The sequence below is a fragment of the Hyla sarda genome, chromosome 9 (assembly GCF_029499605.1).
Source record: "Hyla sarda isolate aHylSar1 chromosome 9, aHylSar1.hap1, whole genome shotgun sequence".
Taxonomy (NCBI): Eukaryota; Metazoa; Chordata; class Amphibia; order Anura; family Hylidae; genus Hyla; species Hyla sarda.
This window is the reverse complement of record NC_079197.1, coordinates 156,712,758-156,737,267: the sequence shown is the minus strand read 5'-3', so window position 1 is coordinate 156,737,267 and position 24,510 is coordinate 156,712,758. Positions and strand designations below refer to the sequence as shown.

Here is a 24,510-nt window from a genome sequence, read left to right as displayed (position 1 = left end):
CTGCGCCAAAACATAGACAAAAAAAAATGCTCTAAAAGCAATAATAAACCTCCCCCCCCCATATGTTTATTTTTGTCCTATCAATGCCATGCTCGTGATATCTGTGGTTGCTTCATCCATCATGTTCCTTGTAGTCCTTTTGCCATCTTTCCCCTTTCTAAATTCTTCCCTGTATTTTATGAGCTGGGTCTTTACACAAAAGATTAAAGTTACAGTTTGGACGTCTATGACAGGTTAGTTTTTATGGTGACCTGAAGTTCATATTGTCTTCTGGTGACCCTTTCTGCGTGTTTTTGTCTTCTCAATGCCATGGGCGTGATATCTGTTGTCCTTTCGCTTTCTTCCCTGTATTTTATGAGCTGGGTCTTTACACAAAATATTAAAGTTACAGTTTGGACGTCTATGACAGGTTAGTTTTTATGGTGACCTGAAGTTCATATTGTCTTCTGGTGACCCTTTCTGCATGTTTTTGTCTTCTCAATGCCATGGGCGTGATATCTGTTGTCCTTTCGCTTTCTTCCCTGTATTTTATGAGCTGGGTCTTTACACAAAAGCTTCCAGATTGGACATCTATGGAAGGGTCAGGTTGATGTGGTCAAGGATCTTCTCCACTGACTGGGTATCCAGATCCGACACTCTGAGAAATAAGCAAATTCATTTGGCACAAATCGAATTTGATAAAAATTTCACACAAAAAAAAAAAATTTTTTTTTTGCTCCTCTACACTGAGCAGACTAGAATTAAGTAGCAATGCTCTATCCATCACAGCTTATGTTAAAGGGGTACTCCGCTGCTCAGCATTTGGAGCAAACTATTCAGAATGCTGGAGCGGGAGCTCGTGATGTCATAGTCCCACCCCCTCATGATGCCCTGCCCCCTCAATGCAAGTCTATGGGAGGGGGCGTGACGGCTGTCATGCCCCCTCCCATAGACTTGCATTGAGGGGATGGGGCATGACGTCATGAGGGGGCGGGGCTATGACGTCACAAGCTCCCGGCGCTAGCTCCAGTGTTCGGAACAGTTTGTTCCAAATGCTGAGCAGTGGAGTACCCCTTTAAGTATGTTCTCTGGGCCGGGCCATTAGTGTACAGTGGTCCCTCAAGTTACAATACGAATTGGTTCCAGGACGACCATTGTATGTTGAAACCATAACTCTATGGAAACCTGCTTCTGAAGCCACCAAAATATCATCCAAAAATAGGAAAATGTGAGGATTAAATAAAACTAAGTAGATAACTAATATAGATAAAGCAAATCCTTATATATAAAAGTAAGAAGGATCTGCTGGGAGCTGTAAATCACTGTCTATGTAGAGGACAGGAGCTTCTTCAGGGTCCTGTACTGTACATACAATGTCCTAAAAAAGTAAGGCTGGGTTCACACTACGGTTTGTCATTACGGTTCCCGTATACGGCTGGGAGGAGGGGTGGGCGGGGCTTAATCGCGGCGCCCGCACTCAGCCGTATTCGGGAACCGTAGTTATTGTATGTCTATGAGCCGACCGGAGTGAACTGCAGCCTCCGGTCGGCTGCTTTTTTAGCCGTATGCGGTCAACCACGTTTTTGCCTGCGGTCGGGAAACCGCATACAGCCGACCGGAGGCTGCGGTTCACTCCGGTCGGCTCATAGACATACATTAACTACGGTTCCCCATACGACTGAGTGCGGGCGCCGCGATTAAGCCCCGCCCACCCCTCCTCCCAGCCGTATACGGGAGCCGTAATTACAAACCGTAGTGTGAACCCAGCCTAACATGGAGTTGCCCTCACCTGGTGTCCAAAGGAGCAGCTAACCCTGGTACAGGTAAAGAGTACAGAACAAGTAATACCTCCCTGTACTGTAGGGGGCACTACCAGACACCAGTCAGTGCATACACTTCAGTAATACAGGGGTTTTAACAGCGAATGCCCATTCTGATTGGTCAGTTCTGCCAGCCATTGACAGGTATCACAGATCTGGACTGTCCGTACATTGTATGTTGAGTCTGGTTTCAGGTTACAATGGTCCAGTAAAGACCATTATATGTTGAAACTATTGTATGCTGAGGCCATTGTAAGTTGAGGGATCACTGTACCTTACAAAAGCAGGGACTCCTGTCTTTAACTGGATTCCCTGCTCCTGTGTATGCTAGCAATGGGTAATCACAGGGAATTTGGGGGCAGTGCTGAACCGAAACCATCTGACCGTCAGATTTGCAGAATGAAATCGGAAACGGACCTCAGTATCGCTTCTTTCTAGTAACCATAATAGTCATAGTTATCATAAAGCATCGTAGAAAGCACCAATAGAGTTAAAAGTATTAACCAACTTGAAGATGACATTTTTGCCTTTTTTACCCCTTAGTTTCGGCCATGCCGCTGTCCAGCCAGCTGTCTGAAGAAGAAGAAAAGGTGAGCGTCTCGGATACATAAGTATAGGCGTTATCTGATTACACATCACATATACAGTGTGTATATATATATATATATATATATATATATATATATATATATATACTGTATATGTTATAGAGTACATCTAAAATATGTGCACTGTCTATAGCAGTGGTCTTCAACCTGCGGACCTCCAGATGTTGCAAAACTACAACTCCCAGCATGCCCGGACAGCCGTTCGCTGTCCGGGCATGCTGGGAGTTGTAGTTTTGCAACATCTGGAGGTCTTCAGGTTGAAGACCACTGGTCTATAGCAACCAATGGCTCTCCAGTTGTTAGGAGTCAACAACTCAAAGCCGGGGGCTGTTGGTCGCACTTGCAGTTTTTAAAGGGGAGATTTATCAAAACCTGTCCAGAGGAGAAGTTGCCCAGTTGCCCATAGCAACCAATCAGATCGCTGCTTTCATTTTTAACCAGGCCTCTGCAAAATGAAAGCAGCGATCTCCTGTTCCCAAACAATTTGGAGGCCATTAAAGGGGTACACCGGTGAAAACCTTTTTTCTTTTAAATCAACTGGTGGCAGAAAGTTAAACATGTTTGTAAATTACTTCTATTAAAAAATCTTAATCCTTCCTGTACTTATTAGCTGCTGAATACTACAGAGGAAATTCTTTTCTTTTTGGAATGCTCTCTGATGACATCACGAGCACAGTGCTCTCTGATGACGTTATAATAATAATAATAATAATAATAATAATAATAACAACACTTTATTTATTGTTGTCCTTAGTAGGATTGGAACCCAAGGCCCCAGCGCTGCAAGGCAGCAGTGCTAACCACTGAGCCACCATGCTGCCCTTAGCATACATCTGCTATGCACAGTTGCTAAAATGGACAGAGATGTCAGCAGAGAGCACTGTGCTCGTGATGTCATCAGTGTTCCAAAAAGAAAGGAATTTCCTCTGTAGTATTCAGCAGCTAATAAGTACTGGAAGGATTAAGATTTTTTAATAGAAGTAATTTACAAATATGTTTAACTTTCTGCCACCAGTTGATTTAAAAGAAAAAAGGTTTTCACCGGAGTATTCCTTTAATTTGCTGGAATACTCTACAAGTTCTGCCTCAAACTTCACTATTCAATGTGTTCAGAAACTTCTAGTAGTGATTGAAAAAGAAAATCTGATATCTTTATGAGGGATGTCAGCGCCTGTGGTGTCAATTGTCTCCAATTCGTCTCGAAAAATGATCGATGCAACTTGTCCATGTCATTTTATTATTTAGAAATGTCGACATGACCCACCTAAGAGTAGCCATACAATACCCTACATTAAACATCTGCTCGACCTTAAAGGGGTACTCCGCTGGAAAACACATTTTTTTAAATCAACTGGTGCCAGAAAGTTAAACAGATTTGTAAATTATTTCTATTAAAAAAATATTAATCCTTCCAGTACTTATCAGCTGCTGTATTCTCTAGAGGAATTTCTTTTCTTTTTGAATTTCCTTTCTGTCTGACCACAGTGCTCTCTGCTGACACCTCTGTCTGTGTCAGGAACTGTTAGGAGCAGGCTAAGTAGGTTTGCTATGGGAATTTGCTCCTACTCTTGACAGTTCCTGACATGGACAGAGGTGTCAGCAGAGAGCACTGTGGCCAGACAGAAAGGAAATTCAAAAAGAAAATAACTTTCTGTGGAGCACACAGCAGCTGATAAGTACTGGAAGAATTAAGATTTTTTTTAATAGAAGTAATTTACAAATCTGTTTAACTTTCTGACACCAGTTGAGAAAAAATAGTTTTCCACCGGAGTACCCCTTTAAACTTTCACTGAAGAATGGTGAGATCCATACATTGAGAGACTGTGTATGGCAGCTATACTTCACAGTAGATTTCAGGTCCACTGGATTCACAAAGGTCAATGAAGTCTTCTTCCCTAGTGACCTTGCTCTGCTTTCGATTGGATCTATACCAGTAGCTTTTCAGGATAAGGTATTGTGTGTGTGTACATGAGGAGTGGCACTATTTCTGGCCATTATATGTCTATAACCTATATCTCTATAGCACACCCTCAGAAGCAGCAGCAGAATGGAGGACATTATAGAGCAGTGTAAGCCGTGAATCGAGTACTGTGGTGAGATACAACACTCACTACAAGTTACTCAAGCCTCATTGTGTCTCTCTGCCTCTGTCTCTATTCAGCAACTTCCTACTATTTCCCTATCCTTCTCCATAGACCTCTATGAACAGCATGAAACCAGATCTCTCAGTGAGCTGGTCTGTCTGTAGATACATTTAAAGAGTACCTGTCACCAAACTAAACTTTTACTATATTGTTCCTAATGTAATTATAAGACACTTTGCTATTTACTTGCTGTTAAAATTCTCAACCTTTATATGTATTTAATGTGATTGAAAAAACGTCCACTAGGTGGCAATGTTCTGTTCCCAAACTGTTAATTTGGTCTCCACCCGGACTTGCAGAAGTCCAAACTCAGGAATTGCGTACTGGGCATGGCGAGGCACAGCTCTCGCAGGCTTCAGTGATGTCGCCCCTGCTGGGGAACGCCCACTTTCTCCTGCTGGGAGCTCAGGCAATGTGAGCAAGGGGAAAGGTATGATACACAGCTTTTTTAAAGCTTGGGTTTTTTTTTTAGGGCAGGAGGGGGTGTTAGGAGTCGTTAGTGAATATAATCTGAGTTAGTTTAGAAAATATGGTTTGATGACAGGTAGTCTTTAAGGTTGGGAGGAAAGGAACCTGATAAGTGGAGTAAAAAATATGTGAGGTTCACTTTCATAACTGATTAATGGGATCCTAGCAGCAGGAGAACCAATGATCTGCTGATCATCAATAGACCTTCCTAAGAAAATCAATTTTTCATTGGGTACAACCTCTAACCAGGCAATACATGGGTCAATTTTCTAGTCCACCAACATCTAAAATTGAAATAAAAAATCCACCTGATAGGAATAAAGTCCTATTCTCTAAAACAGTGGTCTCAAAGTGTGGCCCTCCAGATGTTGCAAAAATTCAACTCCCAGCATGACAACACTAATTTTACAGCCCCTGTAGCATAGTAAAATAAAATAAAAATCTCGTAAAACCCCATTAATCCTGTACAGCCCTATCAATGTCTATCGCATTATTAACATACCGTATATACTCGAGTATTAGCCGAGTTTTTCAGCGCGATTTTTCATGCTAAAAACGCCCCCCTCGGCTTATAGTCGAGTGAATTCTTGGCCTGTCAATCCCTTCATCAGTGGTCTTCAACCTGCTGACCTCCAGATGTTGCAAAACTACAACTCCCAGCATGCCCGGACAGCCATCGGCTGTCCGGGCATGCTGGGAGTTGTAGTTTTGAAACCTCTGGAGGTCTGCAGCTTGAAGACCACTGCGGCTTTCGTCATCATCCAGACCCCCCTTTAGTTTTCTACTCACCTCCCCTCGGTGGGAAGGAAGGGTGAGCTGGTCCGGGCCATCTATGCTGCAGGGACCGTCCGGTGGGGAGGGTTAGTTGTTCCGGGCTGTCCTTTTTCACCGGGAGGGCCCTGTTCTCCGCTCCGGCCCCGGACTAGTGACGTTGCCTTGACGACGATGCACAGGGACGTTCATGCGCAGCCTCCCTGCGCATGAACATCCCTGTGCGTCGTTGTCAAGGCAACGTCACTAGTCCGGGGCCCGGAGTGGAGAAGAGGACCCCACAGTGAAAAAGGACAGCCCGGAACGACTAACCCTCCCCACCGGACGGTCCCTGCAGCATAGATGGCCCGGACCAGCTCACCCTTCCTTCCCACCGAGGGGAGGTGAGTAGAAAACTAAAGGGGGGGGGGTCTGGATGATGACGAAAGCCGCAGTGGTCTTCAAGCTGCAGACCTCCAGAGGTTTCAAAACTACAACTCCCAGCATGCTCGGACAGCCGATGGCTATCTGGGCATGCTGGGAGTTGTAGGTTTGCAACATCTGGAGGTCCGCAGGTTGAAGACCACTGATGAGGGGATTGACAGGTGGTGATGATGAAGACGGGGGGGATGAAGACGGGGGTCTGGATAATGACATGGGGGGATGATGTATTTCCCACCCTAGGCTTATAGTCGAGTCAATAACTTTTCCTGGGTTTTTTGAGTGAAATTAGGGGCCTCGGCTTATACTCGAGTATATACGGTTTCTTTAGGACCCGGGAAATGTTTTCGCTCACATTCTGGTGTTCACTTAGTGTCATTTATCATGTTACAGAAGGAGCTGTCACAATTACACAAAAAAAGCTGTAAAGCTGATTGAAACCAGACAGAAGGTCGCTGTTCAATAGAATCGACGCACTGAACTCCCAGGGCAGAGGCGACAAATTTACAGCGGCTTAATTAGTAGCAAAATCCTCCCGCAGACCACAGGCGGCACGTGACGGACCGACCGCACCTGGTTTTCTATGATACACGTTTATTACACTTATTATATTACATGGGGGTTTTCCAGCATTAGAGGAAAAGGATCTGCGTTGTTTTTTTTTTTCTTTCTAGAAACAGCGCCACTCTTGTCTATGGGCGATGTCTAGTATTGCAGTTTATTCACTTGACCAGGCAATAGCTCTACTACCAGACACAGTTTATGGACCATAAGGGCACGGTGTATGAGAAATGCAAAGCAAAATAGGGGAGATTTATCAAAACCTGTCCAGAGGAAAAGTTGCCCAGTTGCCCATAGCAACCAATCAGAGCGCTACTTTCATTTCTAACAAGGCCTCTGCAAATTGAAAGAAGTGATCTGATTGGTTGCTATGGGCAACTGGGCAACTTTTCCTCTGGATAGGTTCTGATAATTTTCCCCCAATATCTTTATCTATCTATCTATCTATCTATCTATCTATCTATATATATATATATATATATATATCCACACTAAAAGATATATATGTATATGTTTTTCCTTTATTCCAAACAACTTCTATTCACATAGAGCAGATCCAATACAGATATTTCTGCAACTAAAATTCAGTTCCGTACAGATGTCGCTGACGCCAAACAGTTCAGCAGCTTGGTACACTTTTCTCATGGCCAAATCACTGGCACAGCATGGCACAGAAAGTACTCAAAGGAGCAGGGACTCCTGTCAAAGTCCGGGCTTCCTGCTCCTGTACACTAAGCAGCAATGCATACAGGACTGTATGCATCACCGCTCATTAAAGGGGTTCTCCACCATAAGATGACTTTAGTACGTACCTGGCAGACAGTAATGGACATGCTTAGGAAGGATCTGCGCTTGTCTTGGGGCTAAATGGCTATGCTGTGAGATTACCATAATACTGTGGCTAGCTTTTTGTGAACTTGTATTTCCTGTTTGACTGTTCTTTTTTTTACTACAAATTCCACAATTCTATTTTCCTCCTTCCCACACATCAGCCACCCCACCCATTGAAACATAAATGAGCTGCAGACCTGTGGTTTTCAATCAGGGTGCCTACAGCTGTTGCATTAGTAGCAGATTGATCCCTCCACCCATTGGAGCAGACAGGCTCCCTGTCATCAGCTGACTAGTGATGTCAGGTCTCGGCCGCATTGCAAGCTGGGAAAAATCCTAGACAACAGTCATTTTGTATGCTGGTAAAAATACATATTAGGGTGAAAATCACAGAAGAATTGTGAGAAAACCGTCACACACAGGTACAGACACTATATTATGAACTACACTAACTTTACAGCCCCTGTAGCATAGTCAAATAAAACAAATTCCCGGAATACCCCTTTAAACATATGCTGGGCTGGGTGAAGAAGAACCCGGGCAAGTGATTTTATGCTGCACTTAGTGAGAGGCGATGTGTACACAGATGCAGTACATGTATGCTGGCCCAGTTGCGAGAGTGCCTGGCCTGCCGAATATAGTGAGCAGTGATGTACACAGGACAGGACATTTGTGGGGACTGGTAGGAGAATACCCAGCCTGGCAAATGTACTGTAATGAGTAGTGATGAGCAGCAGGGGCCATATTCGAATTCGCAATATTTTGCGAATATATGGATGAATATTCGTCCTATGTTCGCGAAATTCGTCTATTCGCTATGCTCGTTTTTTTTTGTCATGCAAAAATTCGTAATGGAATTATATCTTTCACCTAAAAGAAGGGAGGGATCAGCGTCCAGACTGGAAGTGCCGATATTCGCATAAATATTTGCATAAAAAAACGAATATTTGTCATTACGAATATATATCACTATAGTCTAAATATTTGCGAAAACGGGAAGTGCCGATATTCGCGGTAAAAATTTGCATTTCGAATATTCGCGCTCAACACTAGTAATGAGTGGTGATGCACAAAGTAGGGGAGAAGGTGTCTGATCACGGGGGTCCTGCTGCTGGGGACCCCCGCAATCTCTCATGCAGCACCCGCCTGTCTCAGCTGCACGAAACGATGATCGCACCGTGTCTGAAGCCTCACGACCACGGGGCCGGAGTATCGTGACATCATGATTCCGCCCCTTGTGACATCACACCCCGCCCCCTCAATGCAAGTCTATGGGAGGGGGCGTGACGTCCGTCACGCCCCCTCCCATAGACTTGCATTGAGGGGGCTGGGCTATGGCGTCACGAGCTCCCGTCGCCGGCTCCAGCGTTTGGAACAGTTTGTATACAACAATATGGATCTACACAGATATTCACCTATAACTAGAGTTGCTATTTTATTGATAATATGTTAAATTGATAACTAAACCCCTCTGGGATCAGAGTACTCGCAGAACATTTCGCTGGGTTATCTATGTCCCTTTCTTCCTGTAGGTGACAAGGTGCATCATGGAGGTCCTGGCAGAATCGTTGTCTTCACCTGGGCCAGAGCGAGTCAGCAGTAGCTGCATCCGAATACTTAAAGAAGGTTGGGAGCCATCTGCTATAATCCCTGATCTGCTTCTATGTCCACCACATCCTATTCTTCTACCGTATGTTTCCCTCCCCTACCATGTGCCATTTGTACCACTGGTGTCTTCTTATGTGGCAGAGCGGCCTTCATGCCCAACAACCAGAGTTAGGTACAACTGCTTCCTCCGCACCCACTCAGGGCCGGTTCTGCCTATAGGCAAAATAGGCAGCTGCCTAGAGCGCACTCTTTATGGGGGCGCCGCTCTGCCTGCTGCAAGAAAGTTAGTAACCAGCCAGCATCTGAAGCACCCGCCCAGCCAGAACCGCTGTAGAGGGGGTTTGTTACAGTGTGTCACCCCAGTAGTAAGGAGATTACATGAGGAGGAGGTTTGTTACAGTGTGTCACCCCAGTAGTAAGGAGATTACATGAGGAGGAGGTTTGTTACAGTGTGTCACCCCAGTAGTAAGGTGATTACATGAGGAGTGGGTTTGTTACAGTGTGTCACCCCAGTATTAGGTGATTACATGAGGAGGAGGTTTGTTACAGTGTGTCACCCCAGGAGTAAGGGAATTACATGAGGAGGAGGTTTGTTACAGTGTGTCACCCCAGTAGTAAGGTGATTACATGAGGAGGTTTGTTACAGTGTGTCACCCCAGGAGTAAGGGAATTACATGAGGAGGAGGTTTGTTACAGTGTGTCACCCCAGTAGTAAGGTGATTACATGAGGAGGTTTGTTACAGTGTGTCACCCCAGTAGTAAGGTGATTACATGAGGAGGAGGTTTGTTACAGTGTGTAACCCCAGTATTAGGTGATTACATGAGGAGGAGGTTTGTTACAGTGTGTCACCCCAGTAGTAAGGAGATTACATGAGGAGGAGGTTTGTTACAGTGTGTCACCCCAGTAGTAAGGAGATTACATGAGGAGGTTTGTTACAGTGTGTCATCCCAGTAGTAATGTGAATACATGAGGAGGAGGCTTGTTACAGTGTGTCACCCCAGTAGTAAGGAGATTACATGAGGAGGGTGTTTGTTACAGTGTGTCACCTCAGTAGTAAGGAGATTACATAAGGAGGAGGTTTGTTACAGTGTTTCACCCCAGTAGTAAGGAGATTACATGAGGAGGAGGTTTGTTACAGTGTGTCACCCCAGTAGTAAGGTGATTACATAAGGAGGGGGTTTGTTACAGTGTGTCACCCCAGTAGTAAGGAGATTACATGAGGAGGAGGATGTTACAGTGTGTCACCTTAGTAGTAAGGAGATTACATGAGGAGGAGGTTTGTTACAGTGTGTCACCCCAGTAGTAAGGAGATTACATGAGGAGGAGGTTTGTTACAGTGTGTCACCCCAGTAGTAAGGAGATTACATGAGGAGGAGGTTTGTTACAGTGTGTCACCCCAGTAGTAAGGAGATTACATGAGGAGGTTTGTTACAGTGTGTCATCCCAGTAGTAATGTGAATACATGAGGAGGAGGCTTGTTACAGTGTGTCACCCCAGTAGTAAGGAGATTACATTAGGAGGAGGTTTGTTACAGTGTGTCACCCCAGTATTAGGTGATTACATAAGGAGGAGGTTTGTTACAGTGTGTCACCCCAGTATTAGGTGATTACATGAGGAGGAGGTTTGTTACAGTGTGTAACCCCAGTATTAGGTGATTACATGAGGAGGAGGTTTGTTACAGTGTGTCACCCCAGTAGTAAGGAGATTACATGAGGAGGAGGTTTGTTACAGTGTGTCACCCCAGTAGTAAGGAGATTACATGAGGAGGTTTGTTACAGTGTGTCATCCCAGTAGTAATGTGAATACATGAGGAGGAGGCTTGTTACAGTGTGTCACCCCAGTAGTAAGGAGATTACATGAGGAGGGGGTTTGTTACAGTGTGTCACCCCAGTAATAAGGAGATTGCATGAGGAGGAGGTTTGTTACAGTGTGTCACCCCTGTAGTGAGGAGATTACATGAGGAGGGTGTTTGTTACAGTGTGTCACCTCAGTAGTAAGGAGATTACATAAGGAGGAGGTTTGTTACAGTGTGTCACCCCAGTAGTAAGGAGATTACATGAGGAGGAGGTTTGTTACAGCGTGTCACCCCAGTAGTAAGGTGATTACATAAGGAGGGGGTTTGTTACAGTGTGTCACCCCAGTAGTAAGGAGATTACATGAGGAGGAGGTTTGTTACAGTGTGTCACCCCAGTAGTAAGGAGATTACATGAGGAGGAGGTTTGCTACAGTGTGTCACCCCAGTAGTAAGGTGATTACATGAGGAGTGGGTTTGTTACAGTGTGTCACCCCAGTATTAGGTGATTACATGAGGAGGAGGTTTGTTACAGTGTGTCACCCCAGGAGTAAGGGAATTACATGAGGAGGAGGTTTGTTACAGTGTGTCACCCCAGTAGTAAGGTGATTACATGAGGAGGTTTGTTACAGTGTGTCACCCCAGTAGTAAGGGAATTACATGAGGAGGACGTTTGTTACAGTGTGTCACCCCAGTAGTAAGGTGATTACATGAGGAGGTTTGTTACAGTGTGTCACCCCAGTAGTAAGGTGATTACATGAGGAGGAGGTTTGTTACAGTGTGTAACCCCAGTATTAGGTGATTACATGAGGAGGAGGTTTGTTACAGTGTGTCACCCCAGTAGTAAGGAGATTACATGAGGAGGAGGTTTGTTACAGTGTGTCACCCCAGTAGTAAGGAGATTACATGAGGAGGTTTGTTACAGTGTGTCATCCCAGTAGTAATGTGAATACATGAGGAGGAGGCTTGTTACAGTGTGTCACCCCAGTAGTAAGGAGATTACATGAGGAGGGTGTTTGTTACAGTGTGTCACCTCAGTAGTAAGGAGATTACATAAGGAGGAAGTTTGTTACAGTGTGTCACCCCAGTAGTAAGGAGATTACATGAGGAGGAGGTTTGTTACAGTGTGTCACCCCAGTAGTAAGGTGATTACATAAGGAGGGGGTTTGTTACAGTGTGTCACCCTAGTAGTAAGGAGATTACATGAGGAGGAGGATGTTACAGTGTGTCACCTTAGTAGTAAGGAGATTACATGAGGAGGAGGTTTGTTACAGTGTGTCACCCCAGTAGTAAGGAGATTAAATGAGGAGGAGGTTTGTTACAGTGTGTCACCCCAGTAGTAAGGAGATTACATGAGGAGGAGGTTTGTTACAGTGTGTCACCCCAGTAGTAAGGAGATTACATGAGGAGGAGGTTTGTTACAGTGTGTCACCCCAGTAGTAAGGAGATTACATGAGGAGGAGGTTTGTTACAGTGTGTCACCCCAGTAGTAAGGAGATTACATGAGGAGGAGGTTTGTTACAGTGTGTCACCCCAATAGTAAGGAGATTACATGAGGAGGAGGTTTGTTACAGTGTGTCACCCCAGTAGTAAGGAGATTACATGAGGAGGAGGTTTGTTACAGTGTGTCACCCCAGTATTAGGTGATTACATAAGGAGGAGGTTTGTTACAGTGTGTCACCCCAGTATTAGGTGATTACATGAGGAGGAGGTTTGTTACAGTGTGTAACCCCAGTATTAGGTGATTACATGAGGAGGAGGTTTGTTACAGTGTGTCACCCCAGTAGTAAGGAGATAACATGAGGAGGAGGTTTGTTACAGTGTGTCATCCCAGTAGTAATGTGAATACATGAGGAGGAGGCTTGTTACAGTGTGTCACCCCAGTAGTAAGGAGATTACATGAGGAGGGGGTTTGTTACAGTGTGTCACCCCAGTAGTAAGGAGATTGCATGAGGAGGAGGTTTGTTACAGTGTGTCACCCCTGTAGTGAGGAGATTACATGAGGAGGGTGTTTGTTACAGTGTGTCACCTCAGTAGTAAGGAGATTACATAAGGAGGAGGTTTGTTACAGTGTGTCACCCCAGTAGTAAGGAGATTACATGAGGAGGAGGTTTGTTACAGCGTGTCACCCCAGTAGTAAGGTGATTACATAAGGAGGGGGTTTGTTACAGTGTGTCACCCCAGTAGTAAGGAGATTACATGAGGAGGAGGTTTGTTACAGTGTGTCACCCCAGTAGTAAGGAGATTACATGAGGAGGAGGTTTGTTACAGTATGTCACCCCAGTAGTAAGGAGATTTCATGAGGAGGAGGTTTGTTACAGTGTGTCACCCCATTAGTAAGGAGATTACATGAGGAGGAGGAGATTTGTTACAGTGTGTCACCCCAGTAGTAAGGAGATTACATGAGGAGGAGGTTTGTTACAGTGTGTCACCCCAGTATTAGGTGATTACATAAGGAGGAGGTTTGTTACAGTGTGTCACCCCAGTATTGGGTGATTACATGAGGAGGAGGTTTGTTACAGTGTGTAACCCCAGTATTAGGTGATTACATGAGGAGTGGGTTTGTTACAGTGTGTCACCCCAGTAGTAAGGAGCTTATATGAGGAGGAGGTTTGTTACAGTGTGTCACCCCAGTAGTAAGGAGCTTATATGAGGAGGAGGTTTGTTACAGTGTGTCACCCGAGTAGCAAGGAGATTACATGAGGAGGAGGTTTGTTACAGTGTGTCACCCCAGTAGTAAGGTGATTACATGAGGAGGGTGTTTGTTACAATGTGTCACCCCAGTAGTAAGGAGCTTATATGAGGAGGAGGTTTGTTACAGTGTGTCACCCCAGTAGTAAGGAGATTACATGAGGAGGAGGTTTGTTACAGTGTGTCACCCCAGTAGTAAGGAGATTACATGAGGAGGAGGTTTGTTACAGTGTTTCATCCCAGTAGTAAGGTGAATACATGAGGAGGAGGCTTGTTACAGTGTGTCACCCCAATAGTAAGGAGATTACATGAGGAGGGGGTTTGTTACAGTGTGTCACCCCAGTAGTAAGGAGATTACATGAGGAGGAGGTTTGTTACAGTGTGTCACCCCAATAGTAAGGAGATTACATGAGGAGGAGGTTTGTTACAGTGTGTCATCCCAGTAGTAATGTGAATACATGAGGAGGAGGCTTGTTACAGTGTGTCACCCCAGTAGTAAGGAGATTACATGAGGAGGAGGTTTGTTACAGTGTGTCACCCCAGTAGTAAAGAGATTTCATGAGGAGGGGGTTTGTTACAGTGTGTAACCCCAGTAGTAAGGAGATTACATGAGGAGGGGGTTTGTTACAGTGTGTCACCCCAGTAGTAAGGAGATTACATGAGGAGGGGGTTTGTTACAGTGTGTCACCCCAGTAGTAAGGAGATTACATGAGGAGGGGGTTTGTTACAGTGTGTCACCCCAGTAGTAAGGAGATTACATGAGGAGGGGGTTTGTTACAGTGTGTCACCCCAGTAGTAAGGAGATTACATGAGGAGGGGGTTTGTTACAGTGTGTCACCCCAGTAGTAAGGAGATTACATGAGGAGGAGGTTTGTTACAGTGTGTCACCCCAGTAGTAAAGAGATTTCATGAGGAGGGGGTTTGTTACAGTGTGCCACCCCAGTAGTAAGGAGATTACATGAGGAGGAGGTTTGTTACAGTGTGTCACCCCAGTAGTAAGGAGATTACATGAGGAGGGGGTTTGTTACAGTGTGTCACCCCAGTAGTAAGGAGATTACATTAGGAGGAGGTTTGTTACAGTGTGTCACCCCAGTAGCAAGGTAGGACGAGTCAAAGGGCGGGCCAATGGGCGGGGTCAAGTGGTGGCAAAATGAGCTTTCGCCTAGGGTGGTAAACATCCATGCACCAGCCCTGCACCCACTATATCTGTTTTCATAAGATATAATCTGTAGTTTGGGGAAATTATTTTTAAATGAGCCAGGGAACAATTTAGGTTTATGTGGAGATGACATACAGAGAGCATGCTGGGAACGTGGGTAATCTGTGGCATCTATGGACCTTCTGTTAAAGTCAGGATGTTTGGGCTTTTCCAGATGAACGTCTGATCTCCATGTTGCGGCACCAACATTTGCTCAGAGAACTGGAGGATCTGACTCATAGAGGTAAATGACCGGTGTCCGAGATGACTAGATTACTAATCATTTTAGAGCAGCGGTCTCAAACTGGGGCCCTCCAGATGTTGCAAAACTTCAACTCCCAGCATGCCCGGACAGCCAACGGCTGGGAGTGGAAGTTTTGAAGCATCTGGAGGGCCACAGTTTGAGACCACTGTTGTAGAGAGTAGATTTTGGTGGACTAGGACACTGACCTTAAAGAGGTTGTACCCAATGAAAAAACTTCGCCATATGTTTTTTTTTCTTAGAATTTCAATCAAACAAGTGAAACTTTATTCAAAAGTTTTTTTTCTTAAAAAACGGATGCAACTGGACATCGTTTTTCAAACCATACGCGGTTTTTAACTGTACGTTTTGATACAGTTTAGTCAGGTTTTAAGGAATCCGTTTTACATCAAAAACCTGATACAGGAACCGTATTGCAAAATCGTGGTGTGAATGCAGCCTAAGGCTGAAGGGCTGGGATCCTACACAATCTCCCCTGTCTCTGGCCAGTCCTGACTTTAGAAGCTTGTAATACAGTGATCCCTCAACTTACAAAGGCCTCAACATACAATAGATTCAACATACAATGGTCTTTTCTGGACCATTGTAACTTGAAACCAGACTCAACATACAATGTACAGACAGTCCAGATCTGTGAAATGTGTCACAACTGGAAGAACCGACCAATCAGAATGGGCATTTTACTGGTGAATCACCTCTATTACTGAAGTGCATGCACTGACTGGTGTCTGGTGGCGCCCCCTACAGTACAGGGAGGAACTACAAGTCCTGTACTACTCCTTACCTGTGCCAGGGTTAGCTGCTCCTTTGCACACCAAGTAAAGGTGGCTCCATTTGGGACACTGTGTGTACTGTATAGGACCCTGAAGAAGCTCCTGTCCTCTACATAAACCATTGTTTCCCAACCAGGGTGCCTCCAGCTGTTGCAAAACTACAACTCCCAGCATGCCCGGACAGCCAACGGCTGTCCGGGCATGCTGGGAGTTGTAGTTTTGCAACAGCTGGAGGCACCTTGGTTGGGAAACACTGACATAGACAGTGATTACAGCTCCCAGCAGATCTTTCTTACTTTTATATATAAGGATTTGCTTTATCTGTATTAGTTATCTACTTATTTTTCTTTAATCCTCACCTTTTCCTATTTTTGGATGACATTTTGGTGGATTCAGAACCAATTACCAGGTTTCCATAGTGTTATGGTCTCAACATACAATGGTTTCAACATACAATGGTCTCAACTAGAGATGAGCGAACTTACAGTAAATTCGATTCGTCACGAACTTCTCGGCTCGGCAGTTGATGACTTTTCCTGCATAAATTAGTTCAGCTTTCCGGTGCTCCGGTGGGCTGGAAAAGGTGGATACAGTCCTAGGAGACTCTTTCCTAGGACTGTATCCACCTTTTCCAGCCTACCGGAGCACCTGAAGGTTGAACTAATTTACGCAGGAAAAGTCATCAACTGCCGAGCCGAGAAGTTCGTGACGAATCGAATTTACTGTAAGTTTGTTCATCTCTAGCCTCAACATACAATGGTCGTCCTGGAACCAATTAATATTGTAACTTGAGGGACCACTGTATAAAGTAACAATTAGCCTTGCTGTTCATACCCTACCTGATCTAAAATGACCTATAACAAACCGCCATGTATCTTCTATCTTGTGAATATAAAACATGTATTTCCTCCAAAAAGATTTGCCCTCAGTGCCCTCTTTTTACTGTATCTGGGCACTGCCAGCCAATATGGTATCTAAGCTTAGAACTAATGTACTTTATCCTGTTCTTTATCACTTACATCTCCCATGTCCTACATAACCTTAATAAAATGTTATGAAAGCTATATTGGATGGTGATACCCCAGGGGTTTTCTCATCCAAGGCACAAGGAATTCACCTTGGATTACAGATGTCAATCTCCTTTTTTATTCAACCTAACTTTTTGCAACTTCTACATGACGCTGTTTTCCAACTTCTCCCATCTGTTATCCTTTGTTAAAGGGGTACTCTGGTGGAAAACATATATATATATATTTTTTTTAAATCAACTGGTGAAAGAAAGTTAAACAGATTTGTAAATGACTTCTATTAAAAAATCTTTACCCTTCCAGTACTTATTAGCAGCTATATGCTACAGAGGAAATTATTTTCTTTTTGAATTTCTTTTTTTTTTTGTCTTGTCCACAGTGCTCTCTGCTGACACCTGATGCCCGTATCAGGAACTGTCCATGTCAGCAGAGAGCACTGTGGACAAGACAAAAAAGAAATAAAAAATGAATTGAATTTCCTCTGTACCATACAGCTGCTAATAAGTTCTGGAAGGGTAAAGATTTTTTTTATAGAAGTCATTTACAAATCTGTTTAACTTTCTTGCACCAGTTCATAAAAAAATAAAAAATGAAAAAAAGTTTTCCACCGTAGTACCCCTTTTACCTATTTTTATAGCTTAAAGGGGTACTCCGCTGCTCAGTGTTTGGAACAAACTGTTCCGAACGCTGGAGCCAGCGCCAGGAGCTTGTGATGTCATAGCCCCGCCCCCTCAATGCAAGTCTATGGGAGGGGGTGTGACAGCTGTCACGCCCCCTCCCATAGACTTGCATTGAGGAGGCGGGGCATGATGTCATGAAGGGGCAGGGCTATGACGTCACGAGCTCCGGTGCCGGCTCCAGCCTTTGGAACAGTTTGTTCCAAACGCTGAGCAGCGGAGTACCCCTTTAAAGATGTACATATTACATGAATGTCATACATTACCTTGATAAAACTTATCAAAGATAGAGTCCGATCGCTGGGACCCCCGTCATTTCCAGAGCTGAGTACTCTGACCCCCACCTTTCGAAACAAACTGGTCTCGGCAGTGAAGGCCTGATCAGTCAACCACTGGCTGATGCAGAACATGGCGGCAGCCGGTGATTGGTTAGGCGGGCTGTAACTGCCGAGATAAGTACCCCTCAGAAAGTGGGGGCGGAGAATTGGCGAGTTGTGGAGATCATGGGGGGTCCCAACGGTCAACAATTAGGAGGGTGGCGAACTGGCTGCCAGACCCAAAATGGGTTGACTAGTTTAGAAAAACCATTTTCACATACAATTTTAGAAAATGTTAAGTTAGTAGATTTAGGGACTTCATTTCTTAGGTAGTACTTTATTTAGGGACCTCATTTCTTAGGTAGTACTTTATTTAGGGACCTCATTTCTTAGGTAGTACTTTATTTAGGGACCTCATTTCTTAGGTAATACTTTATTTAGGGACCTCATTTCTTAGGTAGTACTTTATTTAGGGACCTCATTTCTTAGGTAGTACTTTATGTAGGGACCTCATTTCTTAGGTAGTACTTTATTTAGGGACCTCATTTCTTAGGTAGTACTTTATTTAGGGACCTCATTTCTTAGGTAGTACTTTATTTTGGGACCTCATTTCTCTAGGTAGTACTTTATTTAGGGAGCTCATTTCTTAGGTAGTACTTTATTTAGGGACTTCATTTTTTAGGTAGTTCTTTATTTAGGGACCTCATTTTTTAGGTAGTACTTTATTTAGGGACCTCCTTTCTCAGGTAGCACTTTATTTAGGGACCTCATTTCTTAGGCAGTACTTTTTTTAGGGACCTCATTTCTCAGGTAGTATTTTATTGACGGACCTCATTTCATAGGTAGTACTTTATTTAGGGACCTAATTTCTTAAGTAGTACTTTATTTAGGGACCTCATTTCTTAGGTAGTACTTTATTTAGGGACCTCATTTCTTAGGTAGTACTTTATTTAGGGACCTTATTTCTTAGGTAGTATTTTATTTAGGGACCTCATTTCTTAGTTAGTACTTTATTTAGGGACCTCATTGCTTAGGTAGTACTTTATTTAGGGACCTCATTTCTTAGGTAGTATTTTATTTAGGGACCTCATTTCTTAGGCAGTACTTTATTTAGGGACCTAATTTCTTAGGTAGTACTTTATTTAGGGACCTCATTTTTTAGGTAGTACTTTATTTAGGGACCTCATTTCTTAGGCAGTACTTTTTTTAGGGACCTCATTTCTTAGGTAGTATTTTATTGACGGACCTCATTTCTTAGGTAGTACTTTATTTAGGGACTTCATTTCTTAGGTAGTACTTTATTTAGGGACCTCATTTCTTAGGTAGTACTTTATTTAGGGACCTAATTTCTTAGTACTTTATTTAGGGACCTCATTTCTTAGGTAGTACTTTATTTAGGGACCTCATTTCTTAGGTACCGTAATACTTTATTTAGGGACCTCATTTCTTAGGCAGTACTTTATTTAGGGACCTCATTTCTTAGGTAGTACTTTATTTAGGGACCTCATTTCTAAGGTAATACTTTATTTAGGGACCTCATTTCTTAGGTAGTATTTTATTTAGGGACCTCATTTCTTAGGCAGTACTTTATTTAGGGACCTCATTTCTTAGGTAGTACTTTATTTAGGGACCTCATTTCTTAGGTAGTACTTTATTTAGGGACCTCATTTCTTAGGTAGTACTTTATTTAGGGACCTAATTTCTTAGGTAGTACTTTATTTAGGGACCTCATTTCTTAGGTAATACTTCATTTAGGGACTCCATTTCTTAGGTAGTACTTTATTTAGGGACCTCATTTTTTAGGTAGTACTTTATTTAGGGACCTAATTTCTTAGTACTTTATTTAGGGACCTCATTTCTTAGGTAGTACTTTATTTAGGGACCTCATTTCTTAGGTAATACTTTATTTAGGGACCTCATTTCTTAGGCAGTACTTTATTTAGGGACCTCATTTCTTAGGTAGTACTTTATTTAGGGACCTCATTTCTAAGGTAATACTTTATTTAGGGACCTCATTTCTTAGGTAGTATTTTATTTAGGGACCTCATTTCTTAGGCAGTACTTTATTTAGGGACCTCATTTCTTAGGTAGTACTTTATTTAGGGACCTCATTTCTTAGGTAGTACTTTATTTATGGACCTCATTTCTTAGGTTGTACTTTATTTAGGGACCTCATTTCTTAGGTAGTACTTTATTTAGGGACCTTATTTCTTAGGTAGTACTTTATTTAGGGACCTCATTTCTTAGGTAGTACTTTATTTAGGGACCTCATTTCTTAGTTAGTACTTTATATATGGACCTCATTTCTTAGGTAGTACTTTATTTAGGGACCTCATTTCTTAGGCAGTACTTTATTTAGGGACCTCATTTCTTAGGTAATACTTTATTTAGGGACCTCATTTCTTAGGCAGTACTTTATTTAGGGACCTCATTTCTTAGGTAGTACTTTATTTAGGGACCTCATTTCTAAGGTAATACTTTATTTAGGGACCTCATTTCTTAGGTAGTATTTTATTTAGGGACCTCATTTCTTAGGCAGTACTTTATTTAGGGACCTCATTTCTTAGGTAGTACTTTATTTAGGGACCTCATTTCTTAGGTAGTACTTTATTTATGGACCTCATTTCTTAGGTTGTACTTTATTTAGGGACCTCATTTCTTAGGTAGTACTTTATTTAGGGACCTTATTTCTTAGGTAGTACTTTATTTAGGGACCTCATTTCTTAGGTAGTACTTTATTTAGGGACCTCATTTCTTAGTTAGTACTTTATATATGGACCTCATTTCTTAGGTAGTACTTTATTTAGGGACTTCATTTCTTAGGTAGTACTTTATTTAGGGACCTTATTTCTTAGGTAGTACTTTATTTAGGGACCTAATTTCTTAGGTAGTACTTTATTTAGGGACCTTATTACTTAGGTAGTATTTTATTTAGGGACCTCATTTCTTAGGTAGTACTTTATTTAGGGACCTCATTTCTTAGGTAGTACTTTATTTAGGGACCTCATTTCTTAGGTAGTACTTTATTTTGGGACCTCATTTCTCTAGGTAGTACTTTATTTAGGGACCTCATTTCTTAGGTAGTACTTTATTTAGGGACCTCATTTTTTAGGTAGTTCTTTATTTAGGGACCTCATTTTTTAGGTAGTACTTTATTTAGGGACCTCATTTCTTAGGCAGTACTTTTTTTAGGGACCTCATTTCTTAGGTAGTATTTTATTGACGGACCTCATTTCTTAGGTAGTACTTTATTTAGGGACCTCATTTCTTAGGTAGTATTTTATTTAGGGACCTCATTTCTTAGGCAGTACTTTATTTAGGGACCTCATTTCTTAGGTAGTACTTTATTTAGGGACCTTATTTCTTAGGTAGTACTTTATTTAGGGACCTAATTTCTTAGGTAGTACTTTATTTAGGGACCTAATTTCTTAGATAGTACTTTATTTAGGGACCTCATTTCTTAGGTAGTACTTTATTTAGGGACCTCATTTCTTAGGTAATACTTTATTTAGGGACCTCATTTCTTAGGCAGTACTTTATTTAGGGACCTCATTTCTTAGGTAGTACTTTATTTAGGGACCTCATTTCTAAGGTAATACTTTATTTAGGGACCTCATTTCTTAGGTAGTATTTTATTTAGGGACCTCATTTCTTAGGCAGTACTTTATTTAGGGACCTCATTTCTTAGGTAGTACTTTATTTAGGGACCTCATTTCTTAGGTAGTACTTTATTTATGGACCTCATTTCTTAGGTTGTACTTTATTTAGGGACCTCATTTCTTAGGTAGTACTTTATTTAGGGACCTTATTTCTTAGGTAGTACTTTATTTAGGGACCTCATTTCTTAGGTAGTACTTTATTTATGGACCTCATTTCTTAGTTAGTACTTTATTTAGGGACCTCATCTCTTAGGTAGTACTTTATATATGGACCTCATTTCTTAGGTAGTACTTTATTTAGGGACTTCATTTCTTAAGTAGTACTTTATTTAGGGAGCTAATTTCTTAGGTAGTACTTTATTTAGGGACCTCATTTCTTAGGTAGTACTTTATTTAGGGACCTCATTTCTTAGGTAGTACTTTATTTAGGGACCTCATTTCTTAGGTAGTACTTTATTTAGGGACCTCATTTCTTAGGTAGTACTTTATTTAGGGACCTCATTTCTTAGGTAGTACTTTATTTAGGGACCTCATTTCTTAGGTAGTACTTTATTTAGGAACCTCATTTCTTAGGCAGTACTTTATTTAGGGACCTCATTTCTTAGGTAGTACTTTATTTAGGAACCTCATTTCTTAGGCAGTACTTTATTTAGGGACCTCATTTCTTAGGCAGTACTTTATTTAGGGACCTCATTTCTTAGGTAGTATTTTATTTAGGGACCTCATTTCTTAGGCAGTACTTTATTTAGGGACCTCATTTCTAGTCTAGAATAGAGAGCGCCTACATAGAGTGACACTTGTTTTGGGGGGGGGTGTCTTGTCCTGCATTACACAGACAACCCATTGATTTAAAGGGAACTGTACAATACTTCATTTGTCCTGTGGTGACGCTGCAGGGAAATTTAACACTTTACTGCCAGGTTTCTTCACAGGTTTTTTTTCTGATCCCTGGAGATTGGGGACACTGTGATTTGCTTATTTTAAGGTCAAGTTATAACAAGTATGGGTTTCATTAGTGTACGACCCCTTTAATGGCTGCCAGTACTCATAATTATCTCATATTTATATCTCATTTATTCATGGCTCTGTTCTCTGTGCACTATACTTTGTAATGTTTATTTTTCTGATCTACCTTTTTGTATGTAATTTACCCTGCAACTCTTTATGGTGCCCGCACCAGACTTCATGTGAACTGAGTATGAACTGTACGTTGTTTTATGAGCTTGTCCTTCGCTGTAATTGCTCTTTATCTACATTGTACATTATCATGTTTACCTTGTCCTACTCTTCCTGCTTTACCCAGGCCAAAATGGGACAAAAAAACAAACAAAAAAAAAAAAACAACACCTTTTTCCATTCTGTTCTGTTAATTTGCATGTGGGCTTGTAGGAAGGGGCTTAAAGGGGTTATCCAGGAAAAAAAATTTTTTTATATATCAACTGGCTCTGGAAAGTTAAACAGATTTGTAAATTACTTCTATTAAAAAATCTTAATCCTTTCAGTACTTATGAGCTTCTGAAGTTGAGTTTTTTGTCTAAGTGCTCTCTGATGACACGTGTCTCGGGAACCGCCCAGTTTAGAAGAAAATCCCAATAGCAAACCTCTTCTAAACTGGGCGGTTCCCGAGACACGTGTCATCAGAGAGCACTTAGACAGAAAAGGACAACTCAACTTCAGAAGCTCATAAGTGCTGAAAGGATTAATATTTTTTAATAGAAGTAATTTACAAAACTTTCTGGAGTCAGTTGATATATAAAAAAACGTTTTTTTCCTGGATAACCCCTTTAATAACTCATTTATTTTAACCAGATCTATATGTATTGGGGGAGATTTATCAAAGGATTTAGACTGGTTTTTCCTGTCTAAATTTGTCGCACAGAAAGTCGCAGTCTAAATATGTGCGACTTTTGCGCGACTTTTGCTTTAGAGGATTTTTAGAATGTGATGCTTTCTAGTACTAGAGTTTTAGTTTTGCAACATCTGGAGGTCCGCAGGTTGAAGACCACTGGTCTAAGGAATAGATCCCGAAGTCAGTGCGCAGAATTTATCAAGAGCTGTACGCCTTTTGATAAATTAGGTGCACAATAGACCGGCCTAACCCTCTGTAGTTTGGTCTATATTGATGTGGGACATAGACAGTAGAGATGAGCGAACTTACAGTAAATTCGATTCGTCACGAACTTCTCGGCTTGGCAGTTGATTACTTATCCTGCATAAATTAGTTCAGCTTTCCGGTGCTCCGGTGGGCTGGAAAAGGTGGATACAGTCCTAGGAGACTCTTTCCTAGGACTGTATCCACCTTTTCCAGCCCACCGGAGCACCGGAAAGCTGAACTAATTTATGCAGGAAAAGTCATCAACTGCCGAGCCGAGAAGTTCGTGACGAATCAAATTTACTGTAAGTTCGCTCATCTCTAATAGACAGCTTTGATAAATCTCCCCCATTCTGTCTAACACCGCTCCTTTATAATCCTCACACTCCTGATCCTTCCATACTTTTGCATAGATTTTTAATAGGTAGAGTAGAATATTGCTTGAAGGCACCTCTGGTGGGGGCTTATTTTCTTTGATAACAAAGGATCAGGCAAAATAAAATACAACTCCCTGATCCTCCTTTTGCCCGATATCTGCCATCAGAGTCTAAAGACTGCCCATACACATTAAAAGGGTTAACCAGGAAAAGAAAAACAGAGCTGCTTTCTTTCATAAACAGCTCCCTGTCTGTCTCCAGGTTGGGTGTGGTTCTGCAGCTCAGTCCCATTGAAGTGAATGGAGCCAAGTTGTAAAACCACACACAACCTGGAGACAGACGTGGAGCTGTTTTTGAAAGAAATCGGACGTGATACAGTGACGGGACATCGTGGCGGAAAAATTACTGCATGCAGTAATTTTTCCGCCACGAT

The 24,510-nt window shown here is 42.4% G+C and overlaps 1 protein-coding gene across 4 annotated transcripts in view; it reads left to right on the top strand.

The window, feature by feature from the left end:
* CCER2 (coiled-coil glutamate rich protein 2) overlaps positions 1 to 24,510 on the top strand; it is a 32,611-nt gene that overhangs the window by 1,631 nt on the left and 6,470 nt on the right. Inside the window, exons 2-4 of one of the 4 annotated variants that reach the window (XM_056540190.1) lie at positions 2,343 to 2,389; positions 9,135 to 9,228; positions 15,068 to 15,136. In XM_056540190.1, coding sequence (XP_056396165.1) covers positions 2,343 to 2,389; positions 9,135 to 9,228; positions 15,068 to 15,136 — 210 coding nt within the window. Of the gene's footprint in view, positions 1 to 2,342; positions 2,390 to 6,046; positions 6,174 to 9,134; positions 9,229 to 15,067; positions 15,137 to 24,510 lie in introns of those variants that run through there. The other 3 variants (XM_056540192.1, XM_056540191.1, XM_056540193.1) reach the window with 3 other exon arrangements.